The following is a 13654-nucleotide window of genomic DNA, read 5'->3' as shown; positions in this document are numbered from 1 at the left end:
TGGGGGCAGAGGGTACTAGATAGGAATAAGAATGTTATTTCAGTCTGTCTGCAAATATTTACAGATGCTTTGGAAGATGCAAAGGAGACTGAAATAGTGGTCAAGGGTATGGATTTTGTAGCCAGACTGGGTTTGAATCCCAGTTCCTCCATTTACCAGTAACTTGGGCAAATTACTCAAATTCTTTTTTCTTCTTCTGACGGTTTTATTGAGATATAATTGCTATAGAGCACTGTGTAAGTTTAAGGCGTACAGCGTAATGGTTTGACTGACATCCATCATGAAATGATCATCACAGTAACTTTAGTGAACATCCATCATCTCATACAGATACAAAATTAAAGAAATAGAAAAAACATTTTTTCTTGTGATGAGAACTCTTAGGATTTACTCTCAACTTTCATATATAACATATATGTTAACTATATTTATCACGTTGTACATTACATCCTTAGTACTAAATTACTCAAATTCTACTAAGAATTAAATAGAAAATTAAATATTAAGATTGCTTTAGTCTCCCTTTCTGCAAATTGGAGGTAATATTAACTATCTCATAAGGTTCGAAGAACTGAACACATTAATGTAGGTTCAAAGAGCTTAGAACTGTTCTTGGTCCTCAGTCAGTGTTAGTTATCATCATCATATGATCATCAACATATGATTAGCTGGTGGGTTGGACTTCAAGGGTAGATTGTGCACACATGCTAAAAGCAATAAAAATGCAAAGTAGCATATGAGTAGTGGAAGGACAGAGATAGCACTTGTATAACATTTCATTTGTTCAGTCATTTGACAAACTTTCACTGAGCACCTGCTTTGGGTAAGGCTCTGTGTTATGGAACGATACAAACTGGGGAGACAGTAGAAAATACTTAGAGCTCAGGCATAGGGTCTAACCCTGGTTTCCCCACTTAACAGCTGTTTGTGACTGTGAGCAAGTTACGTAAGCCTCCTCTTCATCCCCTCTCCCTCTTGCCACCAGAGATCACACAGGTCTGGTATGAACTCTGCTACTACCACTGACCAGCTCTATGATTTTTAAGCAGACTGCTTGTCCTCTAAGCCTCATTTTTCTTATCTTAAAAATGAAGAAAATAATAGTATTTCCTCATATTTTTGTGAGGATCAAATGAAGAAGTGCATATGAAATGCCTGGGACATAGTAAGATCTCACTGAATGATAGCCATCCTCATCTTCCGCCTCCTCCCCCTCCTCCTCCCCCTCCCCCTCCTCCCCTCCCCCTCCCCCTCCTCCCCTCCTCCTCCTCCCCTCCCCCTCCTCCCCCTCCCCCCCTCCTCCTCCTCCTCATCATCGTCATCGTCATCGTCATCGTCATCGTCATCGTCATCCCAGCTCCACCTCTATAATCCCTGCCCTCAGAGCCATTAACCAGTCCTGGAGACAGAAATAAGTGTACAGTAATACAAGGCAGTATGTATTACGTTGTTATACTAGAGATACAGGCATAATGCAGTGGGAGGGGAACCATTCCTCCTGTCTGGAGGACCCTGAGAAAGCTATTCTGGGAGTGGCTTTGAGTGGGTCTTAGCAGGATCTTGATAGATGGCCCAGGCTGGGTGACCACATTCCAGGCAGAATGAGGCGTGTGAGCCGAGGCAGAAGGCTGAAACCCGCAGGGTGTCTTTGGGATGGTTTGGGGCCGGAAGATAGCGGCTGCCAGTGCTGAGTCAAGGAGTCTGAACTCTGGGCCATGGGCGTACATTTAGATTCCCCCTCTTTTTTTTTTTTTTTTTTTTTTTTTTTAATAAGCTCTGAACCTCAGGTTGGCCCTTTAAATGAGGTTGGCTTCCCTAGAGCTGAGGGAAGAGGATTAAGTAGTCATTAGGTATTACTCTAAATTTACCCCAGCTAGTGACTAGATTTCTTGTTAATGTGAGGTGAGGAATTTTTGGATGAGAGAGCCATCCATAAATAAGTCTGCAAATTATCTGTCTGGAAATCAACAAACATTATTATCTATAAGGTGCTCACTTATGCTGGGTGCTTTGTGGCCTGGTCCCTTGGAGGGACCTTTTCCAGCAGGGCCAGTTGTGGGTACATATGAGTGGGTGGGGAAGTAGGAAGCCTTTGATCTGTGTTTTGCCTGATTACCTTTTTTAAAAAAATATTTATTTTTATTTATTATTTATTTTTGGCTGTGCTGGGTCTTAGTTGCGGCACACGGGATCTTTTTTATTTTCAGTTGCGGCATGTGGACTTCTTAGTTGTGGCATGAGGACTCTTAGTTGCGGCATGCATGCGGGATCTAGTTCCCCGACCAGGGATCAAACCCGGGCCCCCTGCATTGGGAGCGCGGAGTCTTACCCACTGGACCACCAGGGAAGTCCCTGATTCCCTTGTTTTTGACTTGCTATAGGCTGCCATTTCTCCTCATTCTTTCCTGTGTGTCCTCTCCTTTCTAGACCACCTCCTTTGCTGTCTGTGCTTCAGCTTCTTTAATTTTTCATTGCATGGATTGCCTGCAGTTCTTTCCACTTCTCCACTCTGTACAGCAGCCATGGAAACCTGGGGCCGTCTGCCTTTGTGACAGATTTGGGTATTGAAAAATAGGGCGAATGATTCAGATTGCAAATGTTGCTCTTCAGAAGGAGAAGAAGTTATATGCTTTCCTCTCTTTAAGTCAGTTTCAACTGATAAGGAATGTGTCTCATGCTTTTCCCCCTTATGCTCGTTTTCTCCCCAAGTGTGGATATAGGGTTGTTTCTGGGCTCTCTGGGATTATTAACTTCTCCTTTTGGTTAGTCTTAAGGTAAGTGGAGCCCCATGTGAATAGGTGTTCTTGCAAAAGTTCTGAAAAATAAGTTGGGTGCATTTGCTCAGAATCCGCCAAAATGCTAGCTTTGAATACTTCTTGAGATGCCAATGACGCACAAGTCGTAATCATTCAAAGGGGAAAATAATTAAGTTTCTTGTATTAGTGTGTCTTTGGAGGAAAAGACTTGCTTTCCTTTCTTCTGGGTTGTCTTACCAGTTAATGGTTGCTGCGTGGTTGTTGTTTTGCGAATACATTTCAGACAGATTTAAGTGACTCAGAAATTGACTTGTGTTGCACAGATGAGCAACTTTATAAAACGGCTGTTTCCCAGCTCTTTGAAGATGGGGACCCTGCCTGCCTTTGTTTTTATTCCCAGTGGCCAACACAGTGCCTTAGGCGCAGGGGAGGGATCAGTATGTACTGGGTTGGCCAAAAAGTGCATTCGGGTTTTTCCATAAAACCCGAATGCACTTTTTGGCCAACCCAGTATGTGTAAAGGGTTGATTTCAATAGCTGGGAGAGAGAGAGATCTAGCTGCACCCTTGTGACTAATCCTTCAGTCTGCTTTGGAGACATCTTGTGCTTTTGGATTTAAGTAATTATAGAAACTGGGTCTGAAAAGGACCTTCAGCGGTGGTCCTGTTCATGCCTTTGCTCTCTGACTGGTTATTACACGTGCGAGTGAGGGTGCAGAGGAGAACCTGCAGAGGTGGTCTCTCCAGAGGAGAGAGTATAAATTCCTCTTGATGACCAACTTTATTGAACTCTCAGGGGCTCTCTGAGGTGGTATGGAATACACCCATTTTGGGGGAAGGGGAGGGTGGTGGGTAAGGAGAGCTTGTTAAAAATTGCAAATTTCTGCTTCAGACCCAGGAGCCTGCATTTCATCCTAGGTGATTCAGATGTTAATGGTCCTCCGGTGGAATAGTAGCCTAAACTAGGGGTCTGTAAACTGGCCAACTGGCCAGATCCCCCTGCTAGCTGAGAATGGCTTTTCCATTTTTAAAGGCTTGTAAAGAAACAAAACAAAAGGAGAATATACAGTAGACACTATAAGTCCTGAGATATTTACTATCTGGCTCATTAGAGTTAGATCCCTGCCTAAATCCTTCATCTGCTGGTAAGCTTCAGCTGTTATCTACATGTCAGTGGGCGGGTCAGGAGATTAGTACAGAGAATGCACATTGGTATAGCCTGGGCCTAGATGTGAAACTCCCCCTTTACCCTTCATTGATTTGCACACAGCAGGCAACTGCTGCGTTTGTTGGATGAACATGTTATGGTGTTTTTATTTTTTAGGTGCTGTTGAATTAGAAAACTTGCCTTTAAAGAAAGATGCCTTGAAAGAACTGGAATTACCATTTGAAGTCAAAGCTGGTATGTGGAACAAGGGAGCGGCAGGCAGTTTTGAGTCTTTTATCGATTGGGACGTGAAAACTGAGAGCCCTTGAGTTTGGCTCTGTTGGACCAGGAAGAGGCAGGGTAGGAAGGGTAGAGTTTAGATCAGACTTCAAGTGTGGTCTCTAGGCCGCTAGTATCAGGATGATCTTGGGGGTGGTGGCGGGGAGGTCAGGTGGCCCCCAGACTTACTGAATCAGAGTCTCTGAGGGAGTGTTGTTGAACCTGCATCTTTAATAAGCACCCCAGGTGATTCTTATGTTTACTAAAGTCTGAGAACTTCCATCCTAGATACAGGGGGTTCTTATTTTCAGAGAATTCATTGTACATATTACTAAGAGACAGTTTACTCTATTGAATGAAAAGTGGGCTCTGGAATAGTATGCTTGGGTTTCTATTCCATATCTGCCATTTTCTGGCTGTGTGACCTTGGGGAGGTTCCCTAACCACTCTGTGTGTGCATCCTCATCTTAAGATGGGATAATACTAGTACCTATGTCATAGGTTTGTGGAGAGGAATACCTGAGTTAATGCATTAAAATGACTAGAACAGTGCCTGGCACACTCAGTCGATGTTTGCAATTATTATCAGAGTCTTGCAGTTACTAGATTTGGTAGGAAACGAGAATTATCACAGAATAAAAATATTCTCTATTAAGTGACCACTTATAAAATTAGTCCCTCTTTAGACACTGCTTGTCATTGAGCAAGCCTGTTGATATCAGTCAGTCTTTCCCTTATTTTGAGGGTACTTATATTACAATAAAGTGCAAGTACAATGCAAATCAGTTGCTAGGTGAAATAAAATAGAAATCTTGCAAGAGATTTAGGCCTTCTTGAAGTCAATTCAAGTCATAGGTGAACTGCCAGAATCGTAAGCAAAGGCACTGACAAGTTCGAATCTGAAAGAAGCTCTCAGGAATGATGAAACGGTGGATACTTCCAAGAGAGTTCTTATTTGACTATCAAAGGGTTAAGAGAGGCTCTTAGGGAAAATTGATGTTTTCTAATATTTTGGCAAAAATGACCCTTTTTATGCTTGTTCTGCAAAAATAAAATGTAACAGAAGTTATATTTTGCTGTCATATAAGTGTCCTCCCAATTAATTTAGGTTAGAATTGCAACTGTGCACTAATTATTGTTAAAATTCTTTGTTGTGAAAATTGGTGTATGGTTTCAGTTATAATATAAATTTTATTAAATGTAGAAAACTTAATTTCATTTTTCTAAAGTCAAAATTAAAATATTTTTTCATTATTTGTTGTAAGATTTCTTCATCTGTTACTGGATTACACAGTTGATCATTTGATGTTAATGATACTCTGTTATCTTAAATATAACAGATCGATCCTGCTCGAATTCTAGATCTTAGACAGTAATGATAACAGTCTGATAACATGTGTTGCTTTCAGAGGTAGACTGTTAGTTGGGCTGTGTGGATCTTTGAGAAATGGTAGAACTTGGGAAATAAGTGTCACAATTCTACCGGGCCATTTAGCTTTCCCATCAGCCCGAGTTCTCATGAGGAATTGGAATTCTTTCTTGATAGAGTACCACTGCAACGTGACCTGTGTTTCGGTTGCTGTGCTCAAGATTTGACGTGTTGCTAAGTCTGCTGACTCCCAATAAGTACCTATCAACCAGCTAATTAATAATGAACAAGAGATGAGTTGTGTGCCCAAGGGCTAGTACAGGTGCCATGGGAAGAAAGACACCCCAGGGAAGTTTAAGATGTAGTCCTGTTGGGGAAGAGGTATTTTCCAGAGGGAGATGTTGCATTAGATATGAAAAAGTTACACTGACCTTTTTCCATTTTCTGCTTTATTATGCCTCGTTCTTACAGATCTCAGCCCACTAATGTTTGTTTCACATGTACGAAAACTTGCTGCTTGTTTTCTTAAATTAAAAAGTAAATGGTAATAATACTCCTTAAAGAAAACTAGAAGAATACAGAAAAATAGAATTTAAAAATGTGTGCAGACAGTTAACAAGACTTTCCTTTTCCCAGGCTTAATTGGGAAGGTAACCCTTCAGATTCCCTTCTATCGCCCCCATGTGGACCCTTGGGTGATCTCCATCTCCAGCCTTCACTTAATTGGAGCCCCTGAAAAAATACAGGATTTCAATGATGAAAAGGAGAAGCTGTTGGAAAGGGAACGCAAGAAAGCTCTCCTTCAAGCCCTGGAGGAAAAGTGGAAGGCAAGGCAGAAATCCTTTTGGCCATGAGAGCGGTGGTGGTGAGACTTGAAATGAGCAAAGCACTAGATTCTGCTAACACCGGCTCTTTCCTTTGTAGAACGAACGCCAGCAGAAGGGGGAGTCCTACTGGTATTCAGTTACTGCCTCGGTAGTTACGAGAATTGTGGAGAATATTGAAGTAAGTCCTAATGGCTTTTATAAAGTATGAACACAGAAGGGATCGCTCAGGCTTAAGTGCATTTCACGTCCGTGGTTGCTGTTTCCTGTGGGTTTAACTGATAACAGGGTGTCTTCGGAGAGCGCTGATTGCTCACGCGTGCCTTTTCATAGGCGGTGCCAGAGGGAAAACCTGAAAAGCGAGTCCAGCTCTGGGCAGACACAGGTTTTTCTTGCTTCAGTTTGTGTGAGTAGGAGTTTTCATTTCATTGACATTTCACTTCATTTTCTTTTTGAATATTGGAACCCTACTTGCTGAAGGATTTACCTCCCAAGAAGCCAGGTCACCTGAGTCTTCATGACTAAATCACTTAATCTCTTAGTCTCAGTTTCTTCATCTGTACAGTGAGAGGGGTTGGATGTGGTTTCCAGTTGATTCCGTAGTGCACTGTGAACAGCCCAGTAAGGTATTTACTCTCACTGATGTGTCTGGAGGCAGTTTGATGAGTTTCAGTGCTAGGGCTGTTGGCCCTATTTTCTGCTTTAATTATTGTCTTGTTTGTCCTCAAAAACTAGAGCAGGGTTCACACTAATTTTCAGTGTGTCGTAAGTGTTAGCCCATACTTATTACCTCCAGGGTTTTCTTGCAGTACCAAAGTGACACAGGCCACATGTTTTTAAGGTGTCCCACTTCCCCCCAAAATACAGCCTGAGGTTGCTGGATTCATAACTTTGGTAACATTGGGGGAAAAGATCAGTACCTTTGAGGTGACTGCTTTGAATTCTTTTCCAGGCAGTTATTTATTTATTTATTTTAGGTGTCATTGATTTTTTTTTTAAATTCCTCATTATTTTTATTTTTAATAATAGCTTTATTGAGATTTAGTTCACATACCATAAAGTTCATACTTTTAAAGTGTACAATCTAGTGTTTTTGGTATATTTACAAAGTTGGGCATCGATCACCACTGTCTTAATTCCAGAGCATTTTCATCATACCCAACTAGTAGCCACTTCCAATTCCCCTCTCCCTCCAGCCCCCTACAACCACTAATCTACTTTGTGGATTTGCCTAGTCTGGACATTTCATATCAGTGGGGCTGTACTGGCCTTTTAGCATAATGCTTTCAAGGTTCATCCATGTTGTGGCATGTATCAGGACTTTATTCTTTTTATGACTGAGTAATATATTCCATTGGATGGATTGCCAAAGATAAACAAAGCTGGAGTGAAGTTAAAGTGGTGAAAACAGACTTTACTCAGTGACTCCTGACAGTAGGGGAAGGAGCAGAGCTCCATTCCAGTTTGTACAGAGGTGACCAGGCCTTTTAAAGGGAGAATGGAGGTGGGGTGGGGGTTGGGAGAGGGCTCACGTGAAAAATTACAAAGGGTTGGTCAGTGTGGATATGATTAGGCCAGCTGTGTCTGCTAGCTGGGCTTCTGTCCTCCCAGAGAGAGGGGAGACAGAGGCCCCGTCCTTCCTGGTGATTACGTTTCCAGGGAGCGGCTTTTAGGTCCTTGAGTTGTAGGAGACACATCACATAGGGACAGAGAAAGCATTCGCAGTCGGAAGCCCTTTTTAGTAAATGCTCTAAGAAGGGGGGCGGGTGTGCTCTTGTCAGGCATCGGCTAGAACACACAGCCCTGAGCTTTTCTAGACAGGAGCTCAGGAAGGGGATGGAATGTCCTGGGGACTCAGCCTTAGGCTGCTAGAAGTCTATGTTAAAATTTGGTCAGGTCTCTTAGAGTTTTTGCAGTTCTCAGGATAGACCACATTTTGTTTATCCGTTTGTCAGTTGATGGACATTTGGGTTGTTTCCACTTTTTGACTGTAGGGAATATTGCTGCTATAAACAGTCATGTGTATGGTTTTGTGTGAACATATGTTTTCAGTTCTCTTGAGTATATACCTAAGAGTGGAATTGTTGAGTCATATGGTAACTATATGTTAAATTTTTTGAGGAACTGTTTTACAGTTTCACCAGTAATGTGTGAACATTTCAATTTTTCTACATCCTGATCGGTATTTGTTATTGTCTGTCTTTTAATAATGGCCATATTATGGGTATGAAGTGAAATCTCAGTGTGGTTTTGATTTGCGTTTCCTTAATGGTTAATGTTGTTGAGCATCTTTTCATGTGCTTATTGGCCATTTGTATATCTTTTGGAGAAATGTCTGTCCAAATCCCTTTTCCATTTAAAAAATGTATTTATTTTTAACTATTGAGTTGTAAGAGTTCTTTATATATCCTGGATTTTAGTCCCTTATCATCAGATATATGATTTGCAAATATTTTCTCGCATTCTGTGGGTTGTCTTTTCACTTTCTGTTATTATTTTTTAATTCATTGAAGCAGAGTGCTTTTTCTGTAGCCCCACTATAGGGGCATGGGGAAATAAATAAGGTCAAAATGGAAATGCCCTGCTGGTGTTCCTATGTCCAGCTTTGAGGACACAGAGGCAAGATTAAGATATCATAAGAGAGGGAGGGCCAGTTATCTAGATACAATGGTACTACTTTATTTCAGTGTTCAAGGTGTTTTCTGAAACGATTTGATGAAAGTATTGTAACTCTCTTCTTGAGAAGGCACTGGTCACAAAGAAGTGTCATTCATGTCCAGTTTGTGATTATAACTCTCTTAGAAACTTAGATTATTGGGGATGTGTGTGACATCAGCTATGCGTTTGTGTAACATGCCTGCTGTGGTTTACTTAAGTAAACTCCTGCCTATGGTATTCTACCTGCAGCAGTTGTCTAAATGTGTTTTTTTCCCCGCTGCAGTTAAAAATTCAAGATGTCCATTTGCGCTTTGAAGATGGTGTTACCAATCCTTCCCATCCTTTTGCGTTTGGCGTCTGCATTAAGAACGTGTCCATGCAGAATGCTGTGAATGAGCCTGTGAGTATGAAACACGGCTGCAGACCGGGAAGACAGCACTCGGTCTGGAGCATTTAGGGCTCTGCCTTGTGTCTTTTTGTGTTAGGTAAATGAGATCACCATCTTCTTCTCCATGTTCTTTGGAGGGTGTGGATGTCTCTTGTCTCATTTGCTGAAATAGGGAAACACTTAATTTCTTTTGACCTGTTCTTATTTCATTCATCCATTAAACGTTGGCACATTTTGTACGCGAAGAAACTGAGGTGCAGAAAGGATCTTATCTTTGATTTTCTTCTTACATCACATGCACTCTCGGGGTACGCTCATTCTGTTTCATAGTTTCAGCAGCCACCTGGGAATATTTGCCGATGGCGCCCGCATCTCGAAGGGCCATTCTCCACGCCTCTTCTGACCTTCAGATTCAAGGTCTCTAACTACCTATGGGACGCCTCTGTGGTATTTAGGCTCGTTATAATCAAAATGATCCCATTATATTCCACCTGCCCACTTCACTCCCCTGAAACCAACTGTTTTCCTTTATTCTCTAACATGTTACTGAATGTTACAAACACACGTATGAAAACTGACATCGTTAGAGCCCTTTTATGTGCCAGGCGCTGTTCTTAGTGCTTTACATCATGTACCTCATTGAATTCTCAGTAATTTCCACCACTATCACCCTTGAACTAGAGCCGAGGACGCTGAGGAGCAGCAGGATGAGGGAGTGGTGGAGTCGGGTCTTGACCCACTGAACCCAGCTGGGCCGGCTGTAGATCAGGGGTTGGCAGACTGTGGCCTGGGCGCCAAATCTGCCCCGCCTGTTTTTGTGGATCGCTGCCACGCCCGTTCATTTACATGTTGTTTAGGCTGCTTTTGTGCTGCAGTGGCAGAGCTGAGTAGCTGCAGCAGAGAACGAATGGCCCCCAAAGCCTAAGTATTTGCTCTCTGGCCCTTTACAGAACAGGTTTGCCAACCCTGCTTCAGAGCACGTGTTCTTACCCACGACGCTAGTCCCTAGAAGCCTGTGCTCATCCCTTCACTTCTTATTCCTCACTTTCCATATCCATTTGGTCACAACGTCCTGCCAGGTTTTCCCGCAAAATGTCTCAAATGTGGCTCTTACGCTTATCCTCACTGCGACTGTCTGAGTTCAGGATCCTGCCAGCTTCTGCCTTGCTCAGTAAAATCCTGACTTCCGTGACCTCCTTGCTTCCATCCTAGGCTCTTGATTCGTTCTGTGCCAATGCTTCTCAGCCTTTCCCACGTCACGGCACACAGAGAAGGATGATGGTATTTGTACAGGACACTGGGGCAAATGGATGTGGCTGCTTGGGGCTGGAGTTGCTTAGCTCAGAGTAACCAAATACAGTGGACCCTCGAACAACATGGGTTTGAACTGTGCAGGTCCACTTAGACGCAGATTTCTTTCACTAAATACATACCACAGTGTTACACGATCCTTGGATGTAGTACTTCGAATACAGACGGCTGACTATAAAGTTATACGTGGATTTTCCACTTCGCGGAGTGTCGGCGCCCCCTAACTCCCATGTTGTTCAAGGGTCGCTGTACTCCTAAAATGTAACTCGAGCCTATAAACTTGCTCATTATCTTGACACACTCATGACTCCGTAGGGGGAAGCTCCACTTTGCACTGTTGCTAGAGTTCTGTTTCTAAAACCCATACCAGGTCCTGGTGTGCATGCCTGCATCAAAACCCTCAGTGGCTCCAAGTCCCTTCAAGTATGACATCCAAACTCCTTAATATGACAGACTTCTTATTGTATTTGTTTCCTAGGGGTATGATAACAAATTACCACAAACTAGATGGCTTAAAACAACAGAGATTTATTTTCCTTAGTTCTGGAGGCCTGAGTCCAAAATCAAGGTGTTGGTAGGGTTGGTTCGCCCTGGAGGCTCTGAGGGAGGGACTGTCCCATGCCTCTCTCCTTGCTTCCGGCGGTTGCCTTGGTGTTCCTTGGCTTGTGGATACATCACTCCAGTCTCCGCCTCCATCTTCATATGGCCTTCTTCCCCATGTGTCTGTTTTCTCTTCTTATAAGGACACCAGTGATTAGATTAGGGCCCACCCCAATCCAGTATGACCTCATTTTAATTTGATTACATCTGCAAAGACCTTATTTCCAAGTAAGGTCCCATTCACAGGTTCTGGGACGACGTGAATTTTGGGGGTGTGGGGGGAACTATTCAACCTAGTACACCTAGTAACGTTCCAGCCTACTTTTCTCAACACTTAACTAGCTCCTCACTTCAAATGTGTGTCCATACACGTGAGCCGATACTGCCCCATCCCTGAGCACAGTGCCCCAGTTACACAGATGTGCTCGCCGTCCTCTGCAGCTGTCAGGTCTTTTGTGTTGTTGGCCTCACTCCTTGAAATGTGTCCCGGTCCCTCCCTCCCACCCTTTGTCTGAAACGTACACATCTTTTGATATTCATCTGCACAGTGACATTTTCTCTTTGTTTGCTTTTGACATCTCATATATTCTTCCTCTGCTTCCCTCTGCTTAATTAAAATTATTTGCATATTTGTATTTCCAGTTAGTTAGATTCTGAACTCTGTAACCATGTTTTCATTCAGTTTTGTATCCTCAGCACCATGCAAAGTGCCCGGTGCATGATTCTTCACAAATGGCCTGTTGAATGAATGGATAAATTTGTGAATAAAGAATCATCTTGTTTTCTTCCCTGTCTTCCCTCAGGTACAGAAATTAATGCGGAAAAAGCAGTTAGATGTGGCAGAGTTTAGCATCTATTGGGATGTCGATTGCACTTTATTGGGGGATTTGCCTCAGGTGGAGTTACAGGTATGATTGTGGCAGGGCTTTGTTATAACACAGCACGGCAGTAAAGTGGTATAGGATCGTTGCCACATAAGGTTTTGTTCTCTGCGTCTCTGTTCCCATTCCCACCCCCTCTCCCTGCATAGGCGTTTGTTTGCTCTCGAGTATGTATGCTTGAGGTACTTGCTATGTCTGTAACTCTGAACAATATATAGGGATTTGTGTATGTTTTACATTTATAGTGTATTATTGATTTCTTTGTTTTCTTTTTTCACTTAAATCTCTGTTTTTAAGATTGATCAGTATTGCTGCTTATACTTCTGATTCGTTGCTTCTGACGATTACATGGTATTCCGCTGCATGCACTTAACATATTAGCGTTCTCCACTCTCTTAGCCACCAGTGTACTAAGCGTCCAGATTTTTAATGAATGAAGCACCAGATCTGGTTCTTAAAGAAGAGCTTTCTTACAACATTTTATGTTGAAATTTCACCTTCGGTGGCATTCCTTTAAGAAATACTTAGAAAGTCATTGTAAATCATTGGATGTAAAGTATTACTGTTTGTGAAGGATATTTAAAAAAACTCAGTTTAATCTTTTTGGAAAGAAATTGTAGGTGGTTTAAGTGAAATGGAGAAAAAGGACTCATATTGCCCTCAACCACGATTATCTTTGGCTTGCATGCTCTTGTGCAGAATGGTTTTTGTTTTGCTAATTTGATTAAATAGATGCTGTGCATCCATACAGTAGAAGAGTACGCAACTATGAAAATAAAGGCAAAGATCTTCTTGATGAATACGTAATAGTCTCTAAGATACAGTATTAAGTTTAAAAAACCAAGATAAAAGAGCATGTATACCATTTGTGTAAGAATGGTTTAAAAAAACAGAAAATTAGCATTTGGCTGACTGTGTACAGAATGCTTCTGGTGGAGTACATAAGAAACTGGTGTCATTGGTTGCCTGTGAGTAGGGTAACTGGGTGGCTGGAGGATGGGAGTAGGAAGGAGAGATTGCACTTTTTTTGCCTTTTAAATGTTAAACCACGTGAATGTATTACCTAATGTATTACCTGTAAGAAATATAAATAAAAATTTTAAAATGCTAGAGAGCTTTAGATTCCCAGTTTTATCCTGCTTTTGGATTCTGATATAATATGCTGTAGATTAGACAACATTCCAACAGGTGACTTGATCCTGAAAACATTTGCTATGATGACAGCCATTCTTGTGACACTCAGGAGGCCATGGACAAGAGCAAGGAGAGTCGAAACCATCACTACATCTTGGAGCCTGTGTGCGCGTCTGCTCTTCTGAAGAGAAACTGCTCTAAAGAGCCTCTGAGGTCTCGGCACACTCCCCGTATTGAATGTGATATTCATCTGGAGACCATTCCCTTGAAACTCTCTCAGGTTCCCTGTTTCTCCCTGTAACTATCGG

At 42.2% G+C, this 13654-nt stretch overlaps 1 protein-coding gene across 5 annotated transcripts in view; it reads left to right on the top strand.

Annotated features, from left to right (window-relative positions):
* Positions 1-13654, top strand: part of VPS13D (vacuolar protein sorting 13 homolog D) — a 241012-nt gene that overhangs the window by 5558 nt on the left and 221800 nt on the right. For all 5 annotated transcript variants that reach the window (XM_061184936.1, XM_061184937.1, XM_061184935.1 and 2 more), the window contains exons 3-8: positions 4080-4157; positions 6187-6377; positions 6475-6555; positions 9316-9432; positions 12135-12239; positions 13456-13626. In XM_061184936.1, coding sequence (XP_061040919.1) covers positions 4080-4157; positions 6187-6377; positions 6475-6555; positions 9316-9432; positions 12135-12239; positions 13456-13626 — 743 coding nt within the window. The remainder of the gene's footprint in view (positions 1-4079; positions 4158-6186; positions 6378-6474; positions 6556-9315; positions 9433-12134; positions 12240-13455; positions 13627-13654) is intronic.

This window comes from Eubalaena glacialis, chromosome 3, assembly GCF_028564815.1.
Source record: "Eubalaena glacialis isolate mEubGla1 chromosome 3, mEubGla1.1.hap2.+ XY, whole genome shotgun sequence".
NCBI lineage: Eukaryota > Metazoa > Chordata > Mammalia > Artiodactyla > Balaenidae > Eubalaena > Eubalaena glacialis.
This window is presented reverse-complemented; position numbering and strand designations above follow the sequence as displayed.